Source organism: Podarcis filfolensis (genome assembly GCF_964270895.1).
Source record: "Podarcis filfolensis genome assembly, chromosome: 4".
In the NCBI taxonomy this organism is placed as follows: domain Eukaryota; kingdom Metazoa; phylum Chordata; class Lepidosauria; order Squamata; family Lacertidae; genus Podarcis; species Podarcis filfolensis.
Genome location: NC_139607.1, coordinates 31,970,940 through 31,996,846, shown reverse-complemented (window position 1 = coordinate 31,996,846; position 25,907 = coordinate 31,970,940). Strand labels below are relative to the sequence as shown.

Below are 25,907 nucleotides of genomic sequence, written 5' to 3'. Positions count from 1 at the left end.
AGCATACATTTGAGCATGTTTTATACATTTTTGCTAATTTACTAGGAGTTAAATACCATCTGTACATCATTTTTGGTCCTCGTTTCTTAAGGTTCGGATCAGATTTGAGCTGAAGTCTCCCGTCAAGACCATCGAGGACTTCATTCGGAGACTCACGCCCAGCCGCCTGACGTCCGGCTCCAACAACAGCAGCTCGTCCAGCCTGGCCACCAGCAAATCGACACAGCGAGCTGGTTCCAGCATGATCTCGTCCGCATCCACGGAAAGCACTTTACTCAACGAAGAAGAAAAGCTAGCTAACTCTGCCCAGGTGAATAACAATAGCTACAGTTCCCAGCAGCCCAAATGGACACTGGGCAATGGGCCGAGAGAGGGTGAACTGCGCTACGAGGCAGAGAGCCCAGACGAAGCCGCCCTTGTCTATGCGGCAAGAGCCTACGACTGCGCTTTGGTTGGTAGGCTTCCTGACCAGGTCTCTGTAGAGCTGCCTCACCTGGGGAGACTGACCTTTGAACTCTTGCACATTCTGGGCTTCGACTCCATCCGGAAACGGATGTCTGTGGTGGTCAGGCATCCTCTCACCGATGAGATCAATGTTTACACTAAAGGAGCGGATTCGGCTATCATGGATCTCCTTCTGCCCTGCTCTTCAGGTACAAACTTCCCCTCTCAGGTTATGGAAAAAAGCATAACAGCTTAGGGCTGACTTTCTCTGCCACAACACAGATAGATTTGTGCCCTGCTGTAATTTTTTTTGAGGAACTATGTTCGTAGCATCTTCGGTCTTTATGATCTCTTTAGAAGCAGCAACCTGACAGTGAGGTATCGGCCCTTTGGCTGAACAAATCTAAAAATGGATGAGCTTTCACTCGCTCTAGTATTCAATGTATTGTGCTGGGTTATTTTTTTCCAGAATTTTTATATTTGGAGCAGTTTTTCCTGTCCATTTGCAGAGATTTGTGTTCTGCACTTAAGCAGGGGGGATCTGAAATCAATAAAAAGTGGCGATGTTCTGTACTCGATGCTTTGATGTCGCCAATAAAATATGAGGCTGAAATGAACTCTGTACTTCGGATTTCCTAGTCAAATTGGATTGTTTTCTTTGACACATTTGCAACTTGTGGATCCGTGAACTTCATTCCTTTAGTCTGACAGCAAATGTTGGTTTCAGCATAAATTTCCTACCATAATTAACTTAATATTACTGGAAAACACTAGAGCAAATTGCCGTGAAATCGTTTTCGTTCTGCATTATTTGTTTAATAAAATAAAACAAACATGCAAGCTTGGACTTTTTGTCCTTCACATACGTAAGTTAGACTAGGACCACAGAATTAAGAACTGTTTGTCATTCTAGCACTGAAAGTAAGCTTCCCTATTCTGATATGCTACTTAGATCTCGCAACCTAAAAAAAACTTGCTTCGGAATGTCTGTTTCTTGCTAGCTGAAAGAGAGCTCTAGTTAAAGAAATGTGGTGCAATCACGTCTTATTATTACAATTTAAAATATGAACAATTTATAATGCTCATTTATTCAGTAACAATACGGAACTGAATATTGTAATTGGCTTAGGTTAGAGAATCCTGGGAAATGGAGGATTATTTGTCACAGAAACAAGTTTTTAGCCCTCCTTTTTCTATATACGGTGGTACCTCTAGATACGAACGGGATCCGTTCCGGAGCCCCGTTCGCATCTAGAGGTAAACGTATCTAGCGATGGCACATCTGCGGGCGCGTCGCTTTTCGCCGCTTCCGCGCATGGGCGTGACGTCATTTTGAGCGTCTGCGCATGCACAAGCGGCAAAACCTGGAAGTTACATGCTCCGTTACTTCCGGGTTGCCGCGGAGCGCAACTCAAACGCACTCAACTCAAAGCATATTTAACCCGAGGTATGACTGTATATATATATATACAGAGAGAGAGAGAGAGAGATGGTTTCTACTCCATTTTGTGAAGACATCTGATGGCTCACCAAAGATAATTTAAGTAACACATCTAAAAATAACAAAATGCCACCCAGCATAAGTATTAACAAATTCAGCAAAGCGACCAGGCTAAAGTTGATGCTATGCGATGAAGGCTCAAAACTCCAAATCCATATCAGTGCGTTTCTTTCTGTCCCTCCCCTTGTTATCGTCTCTTCTACCTACTTTTCCTTAACAAAAAAACAAACAAACCTCAAAGCTTAGAAGCAATAAAACTCCAGTATTGTCCAGAAAATCAAAACATTCCATAGGTACATGGTCTTGGTGGCATCTGAGGCCCATTGTCTATGTACCACCCTAGTTCCATCTCTTTGATTCCCCCCATAGTGAGCTACATTAGTGCAACCCAGCACAACTCATTTTGTAGAAATAGGATTGCAACCAATAAAGTAGGACAGACATGTCCTTCTCATGGAATAAATGATACACCTGTAGCTATATCAATGCAAGCAGCTGAACAGAAAGTAAACATTAAAAAATAATAATACAAGACTCTTTGGCACATTTTTAAATAAGAGAAAAACTATGTGGCATACACAAAATACTTGTCTTTGAGCAGGAAGATTTGGGGTTTCCAGGGGGATATTAGTGTTTCTATTATATATATGGCTTTTATTTCCAGCCACAAGGGAGAGAAAAGGATCGTTCATTTTTAGACTACAAAATTACTGGTATTTAATAATTTTTAAGTGTTTTGCTTTTTTTTAAAAAAAAAAACATTTCCAGATGACCCTCGAGACAGACATCAAAAGAAAATCCGAAGCAAAACTCAGAATTTTCTTAATCTTTATGCTGCTGATGGGCTGAGAACTTTGTGCATTGCAAAGAAAGTAAGTGCCTGAAACGTCCTAAATTCATTTGGGGGGGGGGTGTATCTCACATATATGGGGAGGGGGTTGTTATTTTATATATATATATACACACACATACACACACACACACATATATATATAAAACACAGCATGAGGTATTTTCAAACCTACTGAAACCATGGGGTTTTTCATTCGGTGTCTCTGTGCTGGTCCGTGGCCTTTTATGTTCCTTTGATGTGAATGTTCTTCCTCCTTGCCTCGCTCCCTCCCTCTTTCCTTCCTCAACAGGTCCTGAGCAAGGAAGACTATTCCTGCTGGTTGAAAAGTCACATTGAAGCAGAATCTTCCATCGACAACCGGGAAGAGCTGCTGTTCCAGTCAGCCGTGCGGATAGAGACTGATTTGCATCTTCTAGGTAACGGCAAGCAGGAAGGAAAGGCATGTGCCTAGCAATTGAGAGGGTGAATTTGAGGCGCAATCTCTCAGTGGTTGCCATTAATCTCTGGAATTACTTGCAGTCAGGTGGTATATCAGCTGACATGGATGCAGCAAATTCTGGAACACCTGATTGCGCTTTTGATTTTCCAAGTCCCCCTAGTCCCACATAACACAGTCATACCTCGGGTTGCGAACATGATCCGTGCAGGAGGCACGTTTGCAACCCGCAGCATTCGTAACCCACAGTGCCGCGTCTGCACACACGCCTGATGCAATTCAGCGCTTATGTGCAAAGCACAATTTAGCGCTTCTGCACGAGCGCCGAAATCCGGAAGTAACCCGTTCCAGTACTTCCGGGTTCGGCGCAGTCCATTACCCGAAAACACGCAACCCACGGCGTTCGCAACCCAAGGTATGACTGTAAAGGGGGAATTCAAGTGGAGCCCTCACAGTCACGGAACAGCTTTTGAGCCAGTCAGTGCCTCTGTTAACTCCGTTGACAACCACCTTTCACCTTGTTCTGTAGGATCCATCAACATGCTTTTTAAGGGTCAATGAGAGCTTCAGGGGGAGAGAGGAACTGCAAAAATCCCCTCCTCTTTCTTTTTCTTTTAATTATATTTTTTAATTAACATTTTTAACATATACAATCAAAACACAATTTTGTCTTTTATTTTTGTCGACTTCCCGTCCCGTTTTCCATGGAGTTGTTGTTTCTCCCCTTCTGCCCTGTCTTCTATCTATTAAATCATAACCACAATATTATATAATTACTTCTGTTGTTCATAGCTCAAATCCTACCTCGCAAGTTCATCATACTATAATATTTCTTCACGTGGTCCAAAAAAGGCATCCATTCTTCCATAAAACACTCATCATTAGATTCTCTTAATTTTCTCAGTTCTGCATAGTTCATTATCTTACTTATCCAGTCTTCTTTGGTGAGGACTCATCCCTTCCTCTTTCCTTACCGGAAGAATCCACTGCAGCACCAGTCCCTATGGTGGTGTAGGGGTGGCACCGCTGCTCTCCCAGCTCCCGAATGCACACGGTTAAGTGTGTGTGGTTATCTATTTAAAGTCCTGGTTTTATATTTGCTTCCGTTTGCTTTGTGTTGTAGGTGCGACTGGCATTGAGGACCGTTTACAGGACGGAGTTCCAGAAACCATTGCAAACCTGCGTAAGGCTGGGCTGCAGATCTGGGTTCTAACTGGAGACAAACAGGAAACAGCCGTTAATATTGCTTATGCCTGCAAGCTGTTGGACCACGACGAAGAAATCATCACCTTGAATGCTGATTCGCCGGTATGGTGACACTGCCGTCCAGTGCTGGGCCTTGTCAATCTAGCGGGCGGGCTCTCAGCCTTTCACAGCATGTCTGGCCAGGCTGGAGGCTTAGTAAACATGTATACCTAGACATTCCTGCGTAATATGTGAGCTACCCAGCCAAGCATAGCCTTCCAGCCATGTGTGGATGCCACCCTGCCCTGGGAAGGCTTGATAAACCTCATTTTTTGCTGCAGTGATTGTCCTCCATCTGGCAAAGGTAAAGCTACCCGTGACCATTAGGTCCAGTCGTGACCAAATCTGGGCTCATCTCGCTTTATTGGCCGAGGGAGCCGGCGTACAGCTTCCGGGTCATGTGGCCAACATGACTAAGCCGCTTCTGGTGAGCCAGAGCAGTGCACGGAAACGCTGTTTACCTTTCTGCCGGAGCATTAGCTATTTATCTACTTGCACTTTGACCTGCTTTCGAACTGCTAGGTTGACAGGAGCAGGGACTGAGCAATGGGAGATCACCCTGTCGCAGGGATTCGAACTGCCGACCTTCCAATTGGCAAGTCCTAGGCTTTGTGGTTTAACCCACAGCACCACCCGCGTCCCCCCTCCATCTGTTAGGCCACATTACATGTGTGATCGGCTGTGTTCAGCTTGCAAGCTGTGCAAGCCTGGCCTGTAGATAAAATGTCCCAAAGGGATGTGCTTGATTATGAATCACAGAATTATAGAGTTGAAAGGGACCCTGACGGTCATCTAGTCTAACCCGCCCTGCATTGCAGGAATCTCAGCTAAAGCATCCAGGACAGATGGCCATCCAACCTCTGCTGAAAAACCTCCCAGCGAAGATGACCATTGCATATGGAAGCTCTTCTGCAAAGTTCTAATGCTGTTTTCTTTTTTAATCTTCCATTCTCTCACCCCTCCTCCCCTCCTTCTGAGTGGCTGTCCTTATTTTGGTGGTTTTCATTTATAAACTGCTTTGGATCACACTGATTTAAAGCAGTTAGGAATTTCTCAAGTAAAGCAAATCGAGATCATGGAGCAAAACCCAGAGCTTGCCTCTTTTTTCTTCTCACTGTTAACTCCACGCACTCAATTTCTTGTTGTCTTTTATTCTAGGAAATGTGTGCCACATTGCTGGAGCAACACTTGAAGCGCATCGAGTCTAAATGTTCAAACGAAGCGGCTGAAAAACCTACCGGGAACTCGCAAGTGAGGTTCACCCCTCTCTATGTGCCGCCATCACCCTTGGTGCATCCCAACTTGGGCTTGGTGGTTGATGGAAGGACCTTGGCTTATGCCCTCGAGAAAGGCCTGCAGGACAAATTCCTTTCGCTAGCCAGGAGGTGCCGCTCTGTGCTGTGTTGCCGCTCGACTCCAATTCAGAAGGGGATGGTTGTGAAACTGGTCAGAGACAAACTCAAAACAATGACTTTGGCAATAGGCAAGTACCTTGGCTTTCAGTCTGATTAGCAGACAAATGCAAAGGCGGCTATCGCTCTTTCATTTAAAGTGGAGGTGGGGAACATTTTCGAGCGCGAAATGTTTCCTTCCCTTCCTTGCATTTCTTGTGGGCAAACTTCCAGGAGCCACATGGCTTTGGTGGAGCCAGAAGCAAAAACCAGTGGAGAAATGAATGTGATTTTTACAGCAGAGATCACTTCTTTGTTCCGAGCAATGCATAAGCTGCCGCAAGCTTTTAGGGCACTTGCGAAGGACAAGATATGAAGGAGATGGCAGACAGATTAAAACGGAGAAGGCAGCTTTTGTGGGGAAATGATATTTGCCAATTTGGGGGTTCGGGGGGGGGGGTCATACAAAATTGAAGTCGACTGCATGAATTTTAGACCTTCCTGAGCCATTTTGGACTTACTGGTCTCCGGCACCCTCCCCACTTGAGGAGGTAGTACATTTTCCTTTGCGAAGTTCAGAACATGGCAAGAAGCTAGGTAAAGGGACCCCTGACTATTAGGTCCAGTCGTGGCCAACTCTGGGGTTGCGGCGCTCATCTCTCTTTATTGGCCGAGGGAGCCGGCGTACAGCTTCCAGGTCATGTGGCCAGCATGACTAAGCCGCTTCCGGCGAACCAGAGCAGCACACGGAAACGCCGTTTACCTTCCCGCCGGAGCAGTACCTATTTATCTACTTGCACTTTGACGTGCTTTCAAACTGCTAGGTTGGCAGGAGCAGGGACCGAGCAATGGGAGCTAACCCCGTGGCGGGGATTCGAACCGCCAACCTTCTGGTCGGCAAGTCCTAGGCTCTGTGGTTTAACCCACAGCGCCACCCGCGTCCTTGGCAAGAAGCTAGCCCTGTTGTATTGGGGAATCCTGCTTCCCACACTGCTTGGCGGGACACTGGACACCTGACCCAAAGTCCTGCCCGTACCATCTCACTGCTTGCTATGCAGGGAAGGATGAAGGAGGAGGGTGGGTGCTTAGCTCCTATCTTGCAGAAGGCAGAGCAGGATGGGGACCACATAGGCCTAACAACCCTTCCCCTCCCTCCTTTGCCAAGAGGAGTTGGAGTCTTTAACTCCCACCCCTTAGTGTGGGGTCCCAAACTGTGTTTCTTTTTTTTTTTTTTCATAAGATTTTTATTGAAGTTTTACAAAAAAGAAGAGTAGAAATTCACAGAATAAAAACCATAGATTACAGAAAAAAGAAACACACAAAAGAAAAAAAATACAGAAAGAAAAACACAACTAATTAAGAAAAATTAAATTTAAACAAAGAAAAAATAAAACCAATCCATTTTTCCAATAACCTCAATTTCATATGCTTATGTTCTTGACCTCCTCACACCTTCCCCTTTTTGTATTCCCATTCAAATATTTAATTCAGCAAATTCTTACCCTTTATCAAATGTTTAAACTTTATACCATAACATATACTATGTCCATATTTTCAACCAATTATCAATACCTTTTTTGCATAATCTTAATAACTTTTATCACTAATTACCACTTATTACCAATCCAAGCACAATTTTAACACTCATTAATTTTATAGTATTTCTGAAGATAGTCTTTGAATTTCTTCCAGTCTTCTTCCACCAACTCTTCTCCCAGGTCTCGGATTCTGCCAGTCATTTCCGCCAGTTCCATATAGTCTATCACCTTCATCTGCCATTCTTCCAGGGTGGGTAGCTCTTGTGTCTTCCAATACTTTGCGATAAGAATTCTTGCTGCTGTTGTTGCGTACATAAAGAAATTTCTGTCTTTCTTTGGCACCAATTGGCCCACCATGCCCAAGAGAAAGGCCTCTGGCTTCTTAAGGAATGTATATTTAAATATTTTTTTCATTTCATTATATATCATCTCCCAGAAAGCCTTAATCTTTGGGCATGTCCACCAAAGGTGAAAGAATGTTCCTTCACTTTCTTTACACTTCCAACATTTATTGTCAGGCAAATGGTAGATTTTTGCAAGCTTGACTGGTGTCATGTACCACCTGTATATCATTTTCATAATATTCTCTCTTAGGGCATTACATGCCGTAAATTTCATACCTGTGGTCCACAACTGTTCCCAGTCAGCAAACATGATGTTATGACCAACATCTTGTGCCCATTTAATCATAGCAGATTTAACCGTTTCATCCTGCGTATTCCATTTTAGCAGCAAGTTATACATTCTTGAAAGTGTTTTAGTTTTGGTTCTAACAACTCAGTTTCCAATTTAGATTTTTCCACCTGGAAACCTATTTTTTTATCCAAGTTATAAGCTTCTCTTATTTGAAAATAGTGCAGCCAATCTCGCACCTTATCTTTTAATTTCTCAAAACTCTGCAGTTTCAATTTATCTCCTTCCTGTTCCAATATTTCCCAATATTTCGGCCATTTGGCCTCCATATTGGGCTTTTTCAGTGCCTTTGCTTCCATTGGTGACAACCACCTTGGGGTTTTATTCTCCAATAAGTCTTTATATCTTAACCAGACATTAAACAATGCTTTCCTGACAATATGATTTTTAAATGCCTTATGAGCTTTAACCTTGTCATACCACAAATATGCATGCCACCCAAAAACATTGTTAAAACCTTCTAAATCCAAAATGTCTGTGTTTTCAAGAAGCAGCCATTCTTTCAGCCAACAAAATGCGGCCGATTCATAATAGAGTTTCAGGTCTGGCAGGGCGAAACCACCTCTTTCTTTAACATCAGTTAGTATTTTAAATTTTATTCTAGGCTTCTTGCCCTGCCAGACAAATCTAGAAATATCCTTCTGCCACTTCTTGAAACAGTCCATCTTGTCCACAATTTGCAAAGATTGGAACAGAAATAACATCCTTGGCAATACATTCATCTTTATAGCCGCAATTCTACCCAACAAGGAAAGCTTCAGGTTTGACCATATCTCTAGATCTTTCTTCACTTCTAGCCAACATTTCTCATAGTTATCTTTAAACAAGTTTAGATTCTTAGCAGTCATATTAACCCCCAAGTATTTAACCTTCTTTACTATTAGGCCTGTCTCCTTCTGAAACCTGTCTTTCTCAATCGGTGTTAGATTTTTCTCAAGAACTTTAGTTTTAGATTTATTCAGCTTAAAACCAGCCATCTGCCCAAACTGTGTTTCATTAGACATTTTGGAAAGTGCTTATTCAAGATTCCCTCTCCCTCTCCCAGTCCTCATTTCACACCAGGGTGCTGTTGGCATGTCTCTGTAATTCATCAGGGAGAAACCACAAAAAAGTATGATTTCCTTGGGAACATTTGGTGCTCTCTCATCAATCTCAGCCTGCCTTTCAGCCTCTGGAACTGAGGAAAACTCTTTTGTTTTTCCACTACTTCATCGCCATGTATTACTCGCCGAGTGCGTTAGATCGCTATCCTGAGGGTTCTGGAAGAAGGCATTTTCCCTCCAGTCTTGTGGGAACGGTTATTCCTTTCGAAGGGTGAAAATTACGAGGTATTTCTTGTGCATAGATGAGGCGTCCCCAGAGCGTTTTCTGCCCGGGGCAAAGGACAAGATGGCGCCCTCCTTCCCATTCCACAAAAGCCAACCAGACTGGCAGATAAACCTTACTTTGAAGCTGGCGACCGGGCAGTGCTGTCCACCACACTTAAGAACAGCGGCTTAGATTGGGGGAGAGGCAGTGCAGGATATAGGGCACTCATCCATCTTCCCAACACCTAGACTCTGCCCCCCCCCAAGCATTTGCTACCTGAAGCTCACTCTGCCTAATGGCAGGGCTGGGCCTGAGTGGGTTTGTTTTACAGAACAGGGCTGTGTTTTCCAGCTTCGTATATCCGACTGGCATCTGTTTGCAGCACTGTGACTGAAGCGGGGAGGGCGCCAAGGCTTTCTTTCCGACCAGCCATCCCTCCGATCCCCATAGCATATGTTCAAGGGCCAGGGTTCTCTGGCAACACCCACTAGCATAAATTGCACTTTGGCTTCACGAGCAGAGATCTGAAAATTACACAGACTAATGCAATGAGAAACCTGGGTTGTGAGAGAAGGAGCACTATCCTCGCAAATCTAATTGCTTTAGCTTTAGAGAGGAAACAGACAATGGAGATTGTTTTTGCATGCATTTCCCTTCAGCGCTTCTGCCCCTGAAAAAAAATACCCTTTTAGGTATATGATTATTGCGGGGCAGATAGAGGAGCAAAGGTCTGAAGCATGTTTTGCATTATTTTTGAGAAAGATAATGCTATAAGGTCAGCAGCAGTGCTTCAGAACAATGAGAAAAAGGACAAGTCCATCTGCTTTGACAGTCTTATTAAAAGATAAAGCTCAATAGAGCCTGTGGTTGCCTATTATTTCTGGCTTTCTTCTGTCTCCACAATTAGAATCGTCTTTGCTGACCGGCGATTAATTAACGTATGTATTTATTGCTAGCATTCTCCACACACATACCCCAGCTAAAAAGTCTCCCACAGCTGTTTGGGAGTAAAAGCAGGTAGCCTGGGAGCAACAGCAGGCAGTAAAAGAAGGCAGCCCCTTTTCTTGGGCTTACAATCTAAAAGCCATGACACGAAAGGAAAGAGGAATCTGTAAGGAAGAGGAAAACAAGCAAACCCACTTGTAGGGGAAACAGTTCAAGGAGAAGAGAAGCCAAAGGAATCAGTTTCTCAGCAGGGCCTATGGAGCGACCCTGCTTTCCATCTCTCCCTTTACACCAAAGATTTGAATAAACTCACCAATGACTGAGAGATGGTGCATTTTGGGTGACACCAATTTCCCCCCATTTAACCATAGGGTGGAACTGAATATATTGTTCTAGATATAATAATAAACTATACCCCCCACCCAAAAAAAGCACTGATCTTCAGCGGGTTGATCCTATTTGTTTCTATGAAGATGCATCAGATTATCAGAGCCAAACATTGCTCTCTCACAGAACTAACTCAAGGGGACTAGAAACTTGTTCTCTTTAAAATAAAATATCAGCATTCTGGGTGCAGTTCTGCATCTGTTACTGCATGGTGCACATCAATTTGCAGAACACACACCTTCCTGATGCTACTTCCCATGTGTACTTCCAACTAGACAGGTACTTTACAGGTACAGGTGGCCAAGTGAGAAAAGGACAGGGTCCCTACACATTTTAACAGGTGTGCAAAAGAGGGGGTTTCACCATGTGCAGTTTTTCATGCACCACTATTAAAACGTAGGAGTTCAGTCTTCTTTTAAACTGCAGCCCAGCAGAAAGCCGTACTGTTGTTTCCAAGACCTGGGTTCCCTTTCTCATTTGTCTGGCATATTTGCTAAGGAGAACAGGTGTGCTGCTCTGCTTTATACTACTTCATTTGATGGTTATGCATGTAATTAGTGAAGTCCAGTCTGCACAAGCAATTTAGATTGGGCTTTGCAATTAATTCTACAGCAGCGTAGCTATTTCACTGCTAAATATGGCCCTGTTCCTTTTTCCTTTTCCCTTGATTTTCCATTGCTTCTTTTGCCCCTGGTCATGTCTGCTTCAATTAAAAACAAACGACATCTCTTTCTCCCTCCCTCCTCTCCCCCAACCCCAATTGTTACCAGGTGACGGAGCAAACGACGTCAGTATGATCCAAGTAGCTGATGTTGGTGTGGGGATCTCGGGGCCAGAAGGCATGCAGGTACCGTATGCAGACCGAGAAGCCACCCCGGGAAAGAGTCGGGTCCATATGTTTTCCATATGTCCACTTGCATCTCGTTCCCCCGTTGTGCTGCAGCAAGACACTTTGCGACAGCCGCTGCAGATTTCCAAGATCTCGTGAGCTGCCTGCCCCAAGGTGGGCCAGCTGGGCTTTGCAAAAGTTACTTTAGCAGAGCTTATGTTTGCGCAGATTCACCTTTCGGCTAAGTTTCCTTTATAAAACTGTAAAACATCTGAAATACTTTTTAAATAGTTCTCTTAATTTTTCCCCTCAGTTGCCATGTACAGTGGTACCTCTGGATACGAACGGGATCTGTTCTGGAGCCCTATTCGCATCCAGAGCAGAACACAATCCGCATCTGCGCAGGTCACAATTCGCTGCGCATGCGCGTGATGTCATTTTGAGCATCTGCGCATGCGTGAGCAGCGAAACCCGGAAGTAATGCGTTCCGTTACTTCCGGGTCACTGCGGAGTGTAACCTGAAAACGCTCAACCTGAAGCGACTTTAACCCGAGGTATGACTACCTTGAATGTTCTGTTTTTCCTTAATTACTGCCTTTTGCTCTTGACGTCTGTTCCTGTCTCCTAGAGTCATCATTCAGTACAGTTGTCTTAACTTTGTACAGCTAAGAGCACAACCAGATGGCGGTACTTTTGGGGATTGGTCGCACTGCTTTATCACGCCTGAGCCCTTAAGTAGAGAGGCGCTTCAGACTCTTGCAGGTGCCGTCCCCCCCCCCCCCCGCAAAAGCAAACAGGGGCCACACAATGTAAGAAGCTGTCTGACAGACAGAATGTGAAGCTTTTCCCACGGTTGTATTTCTATCATAGAAAGGGCTTGCCCTGTTTCGTTTCTGCCTGCCACGCAACTGTTAAAGGCAGAAGAGACCCACTCTCCTCCATTGCTAACCCTAAGCCATGCAAAGAATTCAGTGAGTAAATAGCAGCAGCAAAAATTAGGAAATGATGTGTTAATATGCAGTGGTACCTCGGGTTAAGTACTTAATTCGTTCCGGAGGTCCGTTCTTAACCTGAAACTGTTCTTAACCTGAAGCACCACTTCAGCTAATGGGGCCTCCTGCTGCTGCCGCGCCACCGGAGCACGATTTCTGTTCTTATCCTGAAGCAAAGTTCTTAACCCGAGGTACTATTTCTGGGTTAGCGGAGTCTGTAACCTGAAGCGTATGTAACCTGAAGCGTATGTAACCCGAGGTACCACTGTATTCTGAAATGAGAAATACTGAAAATGGACACCTGTGACCATATAAGGTATAACATTCACTGGCAAGATGAAGTGAGGAGACGCTGGAAATAAACACACACCTCAAGCCTTGATAAGCAACAACAAAAATTCTCTGAGCATGTGCAGTTTTCTGCCTTAAAAACATACTTTATCCACCACTGGGTTTTTTGCTCATTCTCTCCTCTGCCTTTGGCCAGCCAGTAACTCCCAGCCTAATTTACCTCACTTGGCTGTTGTGAAGTTCTAAAAGGGATATTAAAATGGCTGCAAAAAAAGAACTTAGTCTTTATATCACGGGCATCAGGTTTTATTTCCTTTAACCACAGAGATGCAATTTTGTTCTGTAAAGGGCCATGTTTTCTCATCCACGAACCTAAAACTAAGAGCTTGTTTATACCTTTTCTTGGAGGCTTACCTCACAAGAGAGGCCTCGGATGCCATAAATGCAGAGAAATCTTGAGAAAAGAGCAGCTTTTCCCATCATCTCACTAAATATTTATTTTATCACCAAGTATCGTCTTGGCTTCCATAAGTGTTGGTTTTATGAATGGGAATTATTAAATAGTGGTTTGTGCCACATGCCGTTGTTCCTATGAAATGTGGAAGGAAATTGAGTCTGTCAGTGCGTTCAAATAGCTTTCTCCTCTCCTCTCTCTCCCTGAAATCAGAAATAGACCTAAAGGGAGGGGTGGAGGGAAATGCAGTCAGGCAATTTTGTGGAAATACTAAAGTAAACACGTTTGCATTTTCATTCCATTATGTAGAAAGATTGAAGAACAGAGCAATGGGAAAACTAACGGACAGTCTTCTAATATTTATAAACAGCAAGTTAAATGTATTGTTCATGGCCAGCCATTCTTGGCCACCCTCTCGATTTGTCAGGCAGATTCCTGGCACGTTGCTTGGGGTGGCTGGCTGGCTGATGCCAATAGGTGCCAAGGGTCAGAGAAGGACCATTGCTCCAATGTGAACGCCAGCTTTGGGAAACTGATCAGTCATCTTCCCCATCTCCCTCCAGTAGGGGTGGGGGGGGTGATCAGAGTCTGTGACTGGAATATGACTGAGAGAGAGAGAGAGAAATGGAAGGGATGGAGGATCTGGAAGCATCTTAGAGAGCAGTTACCTCCCCTTGGGGATCTGGTGTGGGGCAGTGAACATAAGAACTGAGCAGCTGTCCGCTGAGTCTAGCCAGTGGCCCCTCTAGTCCAACATCTGTTCTCCCACTAGCAAGCCAGGTGCCTATGGTTAGCCCAAAAGCAGGAGCTGAGCAGAACAGGGCCCTCCCCATTTGTGATTCCCAGCAACTGACATTCAGAAGCACGCTGTCCTGACAGTGGAGGCGGAACATGGACATTGTGCCTAGTATTCATTGGTGGCCTTGTCCTCCACGAATTTAACTAAACCTCTTATTGGTGGACATCACTGCCACTTGTGAGGGGCGGATTCCATGGTGTAACTATGTGCTCTGGGGTTCTACTGCACTTAAGTTTACATAAACACATGTATCCTTACCTCCTGCAACCCCAGAAATCCCAATGAAATGGGAAGCGCTGCAGAATATATCAAGCAATGAATGTTCCAGCGACATCCACCGTAGCAATTCTCAGTGGAGTTAGTTGCATAAGAATAAGTCTTTGAGTGATGAGGTATTGAAAGATTGACAAATCAGCCTTGGAGCACTTTAGTAAGCTGATCAGATTCCTCCCTTTTGTGAATATCTGTGTTCCCAACGTTATTTCAGGGGCATCTGTGGATTTCTGCTTGTTTCCACCTAAAATTGTTTTTTTTAAAAAAATTGTTCAAGTAACATCTGCAGAAGGATAATGTCCACTCTTCTTGCCTTGAAGGCTGTGATGGCAAGTGACTTCGCAATCCCAAAGTTCCGGCACTTGGAAAAACTCTTGCTAGTGCATGGCCATTGGTGTTACTCACGGCTCGCCAACATGGTGCTGTATTTCTTCTACAAAAACGCAGTAAGTGTGTGTTAGCTTTGTAGCCTGAACATGTTTCCGGATTGTACTTAGGAGTGCCTTTTCACTTATGCCATCTGCTAAGAAGATGGTGGCGCTTTTGATTTTTGCTTTGACCTGTTAATCGTGACTCGTGCTTGCAGAACCTTGCATGCACAACATACAGAAACTTCTTTTGGAGGCAGAATATGGAGCAGAACACAGCACCCTGCCATGAATGGGGAGGGTGCAAAGCACAATGGCCCTAAACGGCCTCGGTCCAGTATATCTGAAGGAGCGTCTCCACCCCCATCGTTCTACCTGGACACTGAGGTCCAGCACCGAGGGCCTTCTGGCGGTTCCCTCACTGCGAGAAGCCAAGTTACAGGGAACCAGGCAGAGGGCCTTCTTGGTAGTGGCGCCCGCCCTGTGGAATGCCCTCCCACCAGATGTCAAAGAGAACAACAACTACCAGACTTTTAGAAGACATCTGAAGGCAGCCCTGTTTAGGGAAGTTTTTCATGTTTGATGTAGTACAGTATTTTAATATATTTTTTGGAAGCCGCCCAGAGTGGCTGGGGAAGCCCAGCCAGATGGGCGGGGTATAAATAATAAATTATTATTATTATTATTATTATTATTATTATTATTATTATTATTATTATTATTATAACTTTCTGCCAAAATAGGGGAGGACAGGAGGATGTTACTCCAGTGCTCCAGAATCTATGTTGACTTCACATAGCGGGGATGGGGAACCTATGACCCTCCAGATATTGTTGCACTCCAAGTCCCATCGGCCACAGCCAGAATGGCTGATGGTCAGGAATGATGGGGATTGTAGTCCAGCTAATCTTGGAGGACCACAGGTTTCTCCATTCTATCCTAGAGCTTTCTAGGAGCAATTCACTTTGCTGGTTCTGAACTATAGTCGCCGAAATGCCTTGGACCCAAGCATATGAGAGATGTGTTCAGTCGCACTCCATATAAGCAGCCCAAATGCTTGTGTTAAGCCAAACTTTGCACAAATCAGCAAACATGCAGGCTCCCGGAAAGGAGATTTTGTCCTATGGTTTGCAGCTTGTGGGATGCCTTGAGAGAGGTGAAACATGAGCCAAGGTTTGGACTGGACCCAGACCATGGTTTAGCAAAGCAGCCACAGTATCCTCCATAGGAGCCTGCACATTTCCTTGTTTTGTACTAAGCCATGGTTTGCCATATTGTTAACATGAGAAGGAGGTGCCGTGTTGCTTGTGATGGTGAAACCTTGGGGAGAACAATCTGTGCATCAGGCAGTCATACAGAGGAACGGTGACGCAGCATGTCTATCAAAAAAGAGGAAGGAGAAGGAGAGATGGAGGAGGAGAGAAAGAAGAAGAAGAGTTTGGATTTGATATCCCGCTTTATCACTACCGGAAGGAGTCTCAAAGCAGCTAACATTCTCCTTTCCCTTCCTCCCCCACAACAAACACTCTGTGAGGTGAGTGGGGCTGAGAGACTTCAGAGAAGTGTGACTGGCCCAAGGTCACCCAGCAGCTGCATGTGGAGGAGCGGAGACGCGAACCCGGTTCACCAGATTACGAGTCTATCGCTCTTAACCACTACACCAGGGTTTGAGGATTAGGATCTTGTGATGGGAAATGGGAAGCAGTCGGATTGCGAATTAGTCATGTGGCAGGTGGAGAGAAAAAGTGACAGACAGCATGGGAGACCACGTATTCTCCCGACACCTCTTGGTGGGCAAGAGGATGTTGTGTACATACTGTAGTTATTTATCATCTGCAGGCCTTTCAGGGTAGTAGGTGTTCTCCCTTTCAGAAGCCCAACTCCATAGCCTTCTGTAGAGAGAGCAGATGCCATAGTTCCACATTATCCCTTTATTTTAGGAGTTTTCATCTGGCAGCACTTGTTAAAATGCAGATGGCTGGCATTTACAGGAATAGCAGACCCTGCTGTGTTGACAGGAATCACGTGCCGAAGAATCAGTCTGTGTAAATTTGATAACAAGAATAAGACTTGCTACTTAGGGATAAGTTACGGAGCAGGGTTGGCAGGCTTGAGGCTTGCCTAAATCTCCTCCTCAAGGTCCACCAACCAGAATCATTCACAGCGTTGCAAGTTAGGGCAGTATTCAATAATCCATCAGAATATAATAGTAAACAGTAAAATTAAATATTAGCAAATAATAATTAATCAGTTTACACTTGTCAATTACAATAAAGAATTACAATATGGTGATATTGTAATATTACAATATTCCTGGCCTCTGAGGTTGACCTTTAAAAGAACTGCTCTTAACATAATTCCTGGAATACTGGGGTCACCAGAAGCACTGAGCCTCCAGCAGATGGGGCTGACAAAATGATTTTGCAGGCTCTGTCTCAGCCTGTTCATCACCTGTATGAAGTCCTACAGCCCAGAGAGCAGGTGCCTCTGCAATTTGCACACACTTGGATTTGAGGAAGAGGGGGAAAACAATCATGCAGTTCAGTTTTGCATTTATTGTATGAGTTCCTGATACGGTTTGCTCAGAGGCTGCCTATAAATTAAACATAAAGCTTTCAGAATCGTCTTGTCCTGAAGATCCCTCAGAGAGCAATTCAAGTTTCAATAGTTCTTCTTGTTGTTGTTTTTAATGAGAATTCCTAAGGCAGAAAGGCTGGAACAAGTTTGCGTTGGAGTAGCATCTTTGAAGCCAACAGAACTACTCAGAGAAAATTGTTAAGACGACTGCACTAGTGGTATCTGACCGGGGCAGCCTTTATATTTCTTGCTAGTATAGCCCGCATTGTAAAAATGGAAACACGGCAGATGCACTCACAGAAATGCACATTTGAGATGCCCTGTACTTATAAATTATTTGTAATAAGCATCTCGGAATAATACAAGAGCAGAAGCACTTGTAGCATCAGCAATTTTCAATAATAATAATAATAATAATAATAATAATAATAATAATAATAATTTATTATTTATACCCCGCCCATCTGGCTGGGCCTCCCCAGCCACTAAGGGCGGCTTCCATAGAAACCAAAAATACAGTAAAATATCACACGTTAAAAACTTCCCTGAACAGGGCTGCCTTAAGATGTCTTCTGAATGTCAGGTAGTTGTTTATCACTTTGACATCTGCTGGAAGGGCGTTCCACAGGGTGGGCGCCACTACCAAGAAGGTCCTCTGCCTGGTTCCCTGTAGCTTTGCTTCTCGCAATGAGGGAACCGCCAGAAGGCCCTCGGGCCCAGCGTCCGGGCAGAATGATGGGCGTGGAGACGCTCCTTCAGGTATACTGGACCGAGGCCGTTTAGGGCTTTAAAGGTCAGCACCAACACTTTGAATTGTGCTCAGAAACGTACTGGGAGCCAATGTAGGTCTTTCAAGACCGGTGTTATATGGTCTCGGCGGCCGCCCCCAGTCACCAGTCTAGCTGCCGCATTCTGGATTAGTTGTAGTTTCCGAGTCACCTTCAAAGGTAGCCCCATGTAGAGTGCATTGCAGTAGTCCAAGCGGGAGATAACCAGAGCATACATCACTCTGGTGAAACAGTCCGCAGGCAGATAGGGTCTCAGTCTACGTACCAGATGGAGCTGGTAAACAGCTGCCCTGGACACAGATTTGACCTGTGCCTCCATGGACAGCTGTGAGTCCAAAATGACTCCCAGGCTGCGCACCTGGTCCTTCAGGGGCACAGTTACCCCATTCAGGACCAGGGAATCCTCCACACCTGCCCGCCTCCTGTCCCCCAAAAACAGTACTTCTGTCTTGTCAGGATTCAACCTCAATCTGTTAGCCGCCATCCATCCTCCAACTGCCTCCAGACACTCACACAGGACCTTCACCACCCTCACTGGTTCTGATTTAAAAGAGAGATAGAGCTGGGTATCATCCGCATACTGATGAACACCCAGCCCAAACCTCCTGATGATCTCTCCCAGCGGCTGCATGTAAATGTTGAAAACCATGGGGGAGAGGACAGAACCCTGAGGCACCCCACAATTGAGAGCCCAGGGGTCTGAACACTCATCCCCCACCACCACTTTCTGAACACGGCCCAGGAGGAAGGAGCGGAACCACTGTATGACAGTGCCCCCAGCTCCCAGCCCCTCAAGACGGTCCAGAAGGATGTTATGGTCAATGGTATCAAACGCCGCTGAGAGATCCAGCAGAACTAGGAAACAGCTCTCACCTTTGTCCCTAGCCCGCCGGAGATCATCAACCAGTGCGACCAAGGCAGTTTCAGTCCCATGATGAGGCCTGAATCCCGACTGGAAGGGATCGAAATGGTCCGCTTCTTCCAGGCGTGCCTGGAGTTGTTCGGCAACCGCTCGCTCAATCACCTTGCCCAAGAATGGAAGATTTGAGACTGGGCGATAGTTGGCCATCGTGGCCGCATCTAAAGATGGTTTCTTAAGAAGCGGTTTAATAACCGCCTCTTTCAGCGGGTCTGGGAAGGCTCCCTCACAGAGGGAAGCATTCACCACCCCACGAAGCCCATCGCCCAGTCCTTCCCGGCTAGCTTTTATAAGCCAGGATGGGCAAGGATCCAGGAGACAGGTGGTTGGTTTCACTCGTCCAAGCAGCCTGTCCACATCCTCGGAGGTAACAGATTGGAATTGATCCCACTCAACTTGACTAGACAGAACTCTAGCACTCTCCCGCCCCGGCCCTGCTCCCACGGTGGAGTCTACTTCTTCCCGAATCTGAGCGATTTTATCTGCAAAAAAACTTTGCAAAATCATTGCAGGAGAACATGTGGCCCGTACTGGGCCCCGATGTTGCAGGTGGTTCCGCTAAATTGTGAACCACCTGAAAAAGTCTCCTGCTGCTGTTTTCTGCAGATGCAATAGAGGCGGTGAAGAAATTCTTCTTCGCCGTCGCTATCGCCACTTGGTAGGCTCGACGTTGAGCTCTAACCTGTGTCCGGTCAGATTCGGAATGAGTTATCCGCCACCGGTGCTCTAGCCGTCTTAACGATTGTTTCATTGCCCTCAGATCCGTGGAAAACCACGGGGCTGTCCGGGCTCCATGCAATCGGAGAGGGCGCTTCGGAGCCAAACAGTCAATAGCCCTGGTTAACTCCACATTCCAGCGGGCCACCAGGGAATCAGCTGAAAGGCCATCAACATGGGATAAAGCATCCCCTACCACTCTCTGGAAACCATTTGGATCCATTAAGTGGCGGGGGCGGACCATCCGAATTGGTCCCACCTCCCTGCAGAGGGGATGGGTCGCAGAGAAGTCCAGTTGCACCAGGAAGTGATCTGACCATGGCACTTCTTTCGTTTCGCTTTTACTTAGTGTTAGATCACCAACATCCATAGAGGTAAACACCAGGTCAAAGTCATGTCTGCGGCTATGGGTTGGGCCAGACTTATTCAGGGACAGCCCCATGGAGGCCATGCTTTCCACGAAGTCCCGAGCGGCCCCTTGTAAGGTCGTGTCGGCATGGATGTTAAAATCCCCTAGGACGACCAAGCTAGGTGTCTCCAGGAGAACATCCGCCACGACCTGAAGCAGCTCGGGCAGGGAATCCTTGGTGCAGCGGGGAGGTCGGTACATCAAAAGGAATCCTGTACTGCCCCTATTGCCCAACTTCCAGAACATGCACTCGGAAAACTGGGTCTTCCCAATAGGACGCCTGGTGCAAACTAATGACTTCCTAAAAATCACTGCAACCCCCCCTCCCCGCCCACATGACCTGGGTTGCTGTGCGTAAGAGAAACCTGGTGGACAAGCAGCGGCAAGGACAGGCCCATCTGCTTCATCCAACCAAGTCTCTGTTACACATGCCAGGTCAAGTCCTCCATCCATGATCAAGTCATGGATGGCAGTGGTCTTATGAATCATTGACCTGGCATTGCACAGCAGCACCTTCAGGTCATGTGGGTATCCCTTGCTGATTCTAGTATCCATCCGGTCAGGACCAGACCCGGAGGCAGGAATAGTCCTCAGACAACGACTAAACCTGCCCCCTCTGTAATGACATGGTCTAGTCTTAGCGTAACTCCTCCTCCTACCCGTGATCACTGAGATCGGTTGTCCCAGTGCATCCCCCCCTGTGGAACATGCCCCAGCCATTTTGTGGGCTGGGGCCCACTCCCCGGCAGCCCTGACCCCTCCCCCTAAGAACAAAATAACACCTTAAACAAACAAACAAAACCAATAAAACAATACAAACAAAAAAATGTAAAAATTACAAAAATTACAAAAACATCAAAATAAAAAAATAATTCCCCAAGCCCAACCAAACATCCATCCCACCCCCACCCCCCACATACAAAAAATCCAAAAGAAAAATTTTAAAAACATTTTAAAAACACTCTGTGCCCCTCCGGCAGTAACAACTGTCCTAGTGAGGCCTGTCAGGCCCCGCCCTGGGCCAGGTGGTAAGTGGCAAGAGCAGGGCCCTCCTGGGCAGCGGCAGCAAGCAGCAAGCAGTCCTTGTGAGGCTTCAGGCCCCGCCCCAGGCCAGATGGTAAGTGGCAAGAGCAGGGCCCTCAAGCACTCACTCAGGGGAGTCCTCCCGAAATGTAGAAATTGTGCAGCTGGTTTCTTGCACAGGACTGGGGTCGGGTGGGAGTTGCACTGGTCAGAGGAACCCCCCCCCCTTAGTGTGCCAAGCATCCAAACATTGGGCATCCAGGTTCCATCTAGTCAAGACCTCCAGGTATAGAACAGTATATAAATTCAGTAAATAAAACAACAATAAATAATCCATAGTATTTCACCATCAGCATGTTGGTGTTTATGCATGGGATAAGCCATATGATATTCAGTACATTGACCCCCAAGCTTGCTAATGGGGCAGGGATGGCTGGCATGGTCCTGATCCCCCTTCAAATGTGTGCAACAGAATGGGGGCTTGGGTTCTGAGTTTGCAACCGTTAGGAGCAGTTGTGTTTAGCTGCTCACTCTGAAATCACAAGCCCCCAGCCTCATGAAAGATCAAAAGCCTGTTGCGGGGACCCAGAGAATAGCAATGCATGGCAACAATTCAAGTGTTATAGAGCAGGAGTTGGGGGGCCCTCTGGGTGTCAATTGGACTCCATCTCCCATCAGCCCCAGCTGGTATGGCCAATGGGCAGGGACAACTGGAGTTGTAGTCCTGCAATACCTGGAGGGCACCAGGTTTCTCACCCTGATGTAGAAGGATTTGGGTTCAGATAAGACTTTATCTGGTTCCCAGTTTTCCTGCCCAGTTGATTCGGTGGGGTGAAGTGGAGAGTAGACACGAGTCTCGGAGGAAGCTTCCCACATGACCATTGCTGGAGGGAGAACTGATTCTAAAAACTTTTGTGTTGTCTTTGAACTCAGTTACCCAAAGCAACCACAATGATATCTAAAATCAGGTCAGGGTTGGGTGAGAACTGGACAGCCTTTGTGCGATTTGCATGGGATGTGAGCTTTGCACAGCCCCATTGTTGGTCTCTGAACTTCTACACAACCCACACATAGGCTGGTTTGGAGAAGGTGGCATGGAAGGCAGGGTGGTTTTAAAGTGCCACTGTTTATTTTTATTTATTTTATTTTATTACAAATGTAGCAGAACTCAGTGTACTCTTTTGTAATCTAAATCCTTTTCCATTTTGGTTCCTGGGACATCTGCCTGCAGAGTTACCACTTTACAGGGGGGGATGAGAAATTATTTTTGCTACCTATATGCATACAGTTTCTCTCCCTCTCTGAGTAGATTAAACTATTGTTAAGCTGGATCTATTCCTTTTGTTCAAAGAAAGTCCAGGCACAGAGATGGGGCCTCTTTTCTGGCAGCCCAAAAAGAGAGTTAATATATCCAAAAAGTTATAGAATGATGTTATGCTTGCAAGTCCCGAAGGTTGCATATGGTTAATGTGTGTGTCCCCCCCCCCTTTATTTTTCCCCGTCAAAGATGTTTGTAGCTCTTCTCTTCTGGTTCCAGTTCTACTGCGGGTTTTCCGGGTCTTCGATGATAGATCAGTGGTACCTGATCTTCTTCAACTTGTTATTCTCATCCCTTCCCCAACTGATAGTTGGAGTGCTTGATAAAGACGTACCAGCAGATATCTTAATTGCTGTGCCTCAGCTCTACAAAAGTGGTCAGAACATGGAGGTAAGGGGTGGGCTGGGGGACCTTGCCTTTCCTCTATGACCCTAACATCTCACAGTGGGAGATTGAAACTGGCCGGTCGACCTTCACTAAATATTTAAGTCATAATAAGCGTTGCTAAGGAAGTTTGAAAAATTGCTTGAGCTGTGTAAAGAGCACAGCCTGTCAGAGAGTTCTCTGTATAAAACACCGTGTGACATTTTCCCAAGAAAAGCTGTTTGGAGAATACAGGCAAGAGTGAAAGATATTGTGGGTTCCTCTGAAGAGGAATGCTAAGGAGCCAGATTAGGTTGGGATCAGGACGTTGTTTGTAGATTTCAAGAGCAGGAAAGCACAACGTAAAGGCAGGTGAAGAGTCATGAACACCTCATTCCCCAGCCCCAATAACTATGAAACTTCATCTTTAAAGATAATGAGCTGGATCCAGATTAAGTCAGCTGAACCTTGTTCCCATTGAAATCCGGTTCCCATTGAAATCCATGGGGCTCATGGCTTGTCTTCCAGTTCACTTAGTCTGGATCCGACACGTCCTTTGGCGAGTTGATATTGTTGTCAGTAACTACAGCCTTGAACAAAAGTAGAGTCACGTTCAGGAACCTGATGGTCAAGCCAGATCAGGAGGCAAGAGGTAAAAAGTATAGCTTCAAAGGTTGTGCATTGTGGGACTATCTAGAGAGCTATGGATGGAAGTGAATATGTTCAAGCTCATCCCATGACAGGCTGGCTTGGAAAATAAGGTGAATCACTTCCAATAAGATTGGTGGGAGGAATTACGTCTGAACCAATCAGACTTTCATCAGTCACCCAGCCTCCCCTAATCCTACACACACACACACACTCACACACTTCCCTTTCAACCCCAGCCAGGGGGCAGAAGAGACAGCATGACTCCTTGTGTGGTGCAGCCACATGATTGTCATGAAGACTCAAGGCCTTTTCCCTCCCAAGGAGTACAGTAAGCTCTTTGAGGGGAATGTTGGGCAGGTTGGAAGCTGAGTATGGATAAGTTGTAGGAAGGAAAGGGGGCTTTTAGGGGTGGGGGCTGATGAGCTAGGTAAGAGGGAAGGTGGATTTAAGGCTCAGTTGGGGGGATAAGCTCAGAATTTAATCTGAGGCAGAGAAGAATTGGAGGTCTTGTAATGATGATCACTTTTTAACTGAAGCCCTCAGAGCTTGTATGTGGACATGATCTCAGAGACTTTCACGGGCGTCTCTAGATGGACTCGACTGGGACAGAAATCCACAACTTGAGCTGCTCTGTGCCTTTTTGCAGTTGATTTTTTAAAAACAGAAAAACATACAAATTGTGTCTTATCGGATTCAAAGCTTTCGCTTCCCCCCTTTTTTTTCCATTGCAGGAGTACCAGCCACATATGTTTTGGATGAATATGATCGATGCTCTCTACCAAAGCCTGGTTTGCTTTTTCATCCCATACTTTGTAAGTTACCAGTTGTAGACATGCTGAAGCTCTGTGTGTGTGTTCTCTTGCCCCCTTCCTACCAGCTGCATTCACCATCACGTGCTGGGAGAGCACATTCTGCCCACATCCCTGGCTTCACTGCGTTCCCATGTGCTCAGAAGATGAACTTCTGCAGCAGGAGGTCTGCTCGACTTGTGGAGTTTGAAACTCTTGTTGCCAGCAAGAATACCCACTGAAAAGGGCTTCAGCAAGGGGGTTCTTTAAGTGTATGCCCAGAGACAGAATGTATGTGTGAATGTGGCAAATAACATGTTGTGAGTCATGACTTCTTTATGGAGCACATCTTTGGTGACAATCTCAGGCTTGCCTCTGTGTAGCATATGAAAATGCCTTAAGCTTTTCAAATGTGTTGTCCTCTTAGTTTGCCAAATTCAGGTGACATAATAACAAAGCGTTCAGGGAAGAATGGAGACCATGGATGGACTGTCTATCAAAGCATTACCCATACATGACGTTGCGGGCAGTATTTGAAATTTAAGCAGTGGGTTACTGAAAGAACTAACGATAGTGTCAGGGACTGGGCAGAGGAGGAGAAAGAGTGGGGGAGACCGTCTCCCCATCCTGACCCTTCCAGGGAGGAGGAGGAGGAAGAAGACAGTATAGATTTACAATAGGGGTTTGAGGGAGGTCACAGCTCAGAGGCAGATGAGGGGGAAAGCTGGGAAATAATGGGAGAGCCAGAGCAACACCTGGCTGACACGTTGTTATTAGAAAGCATTCCAGACCCTCCATCTCCAAGAACCTGGCAGGCCTTAAAAGTAGGAGAGCAAAGAGCTCAAAAGACAGAGGGCACTTAGTGGCACCCATAGAGGAGATGTTGGGGATGACGAATGAGGAAGTGGGAGAGAAGGGGGCATGGAGATTCACTCAGGACAAAGCCATTATCCAAGAGGCTGGGTTCTATAGCCTCTCTCTGTAAAGTTTGAAATAAAAAAGGACTGTAAGAAACTTTTCCTTGTCTTTATACTTTCCTGGGCAACCAGCCAAGAGCCACTGACAGCGTCCTGACAGAAAGTGAAGTTTAGATAATAAAAGCATAAGTGTGGTAAAACAGTTAATAATAATAATAAAAACTCATCAGGAAAGGAGGGGGAAGAAGAAACTTTGTGCTTTTAAAAAAATATGGTATATGACAATAAACATTTAGGAATATTTTTGGAGATTTAATAAAATTGACATAGAATGAGCTTTTCAAATACAATGAGCATGTTTATTTGTTGCATGTTTTTAAACAACCAAATTTGTCTAATCCCCATTTTATGTTTTCAGACGTATTATGATTCAGATGTGGACATATTCTCCTGGGGAACTCCAGTCACTACCATTGCTCTCTTCACCATAATATTGCATTTGGCTATTGAAACCAGAACCTGGGTAAGTTGCCTACCCAAGCACAGCATAGCAGTCTGCTCTCTTTGCCTTACCTGTCACTCTTGCTACGCATCTTCCAGGGTCTCTCTATTTTGCTGGTTTTATTAGCAGCTCCAACAGAGAGCGGCTTGAGACTGTAGTGTAGCAGTTTTATATGTTCCATTTAAATA

The 25,907-nt window shown here is 45.5% G+C and overlaps 1 protein-coding gene and 2 long non-coding RNA genes across 4 annotated transcripts in view; 2 read left to right on the top strand and 1 right to left on the bottom strand.

The window, feature by feature from the left end:
- LOC310761285 overlaps positions 1-25,907 on the bottom strand; it is a 70,575-nt gene that overhangs the window by 1,762 nt on the left and 42,906 nt on the right. The window lies entirely within an intron of this gene.
- Positions 1-25,907, top strand: part of ATP10A (ATPase phospholipid transporting 10A (putative)) — a 47,464-nt gene that overhangs the window by 13,994 nt on the left and 7,563 nt on the right. For both annotated transcript variants that reach the window (XM_083610509.1, XM_083610508.1), the window contains exons 4-13: positions 92-653; positions 2,714-2,817; positions 3,088-3,214; positions 4,358-4,542; positions 5,638-5,962; positions 11,512-11,588; positions 14,700-14,825; positions 22,688-22,888; positions 24,244-24,324; positions 25,636-25,740. In XM_083610509.1, the coding sequence (XP_083466635.1) occupies positions 92-653; positions 2,714-2,817; positions 3,088-3,214; positions 4,358-4,542; positions 5,638-5,962; positions 11,512-11,588; positions 14,700-14,825; positions 22,688-22,888; positions 24,244-24,324; positions 25,636-25,740 (1,893 nt within the window). The remainder of the gene's footprint in view (positions 1-91; positions 654-2,713; positions 2,818-3,087; positions 3,215-4,357; positions 4,543-5,637; positions 5,963-11,511; positions 11,589-14,699; positions 14,826-22,687; positions 22,889-24,243; positions 24,325-25,635; positions 25,741-25,907) is intronic.
- LOC310761324 lies at positions 5,972-11,505 on the top strand. Its single transcript, XR_014547383.1, has 3 exons — positions 5,972-6,467; positions 6,829-7,068; positions 9,075-11,505. It is a non-coding gene; the product is annotated as an uncharacterized lncRNA (long non-coding RNA).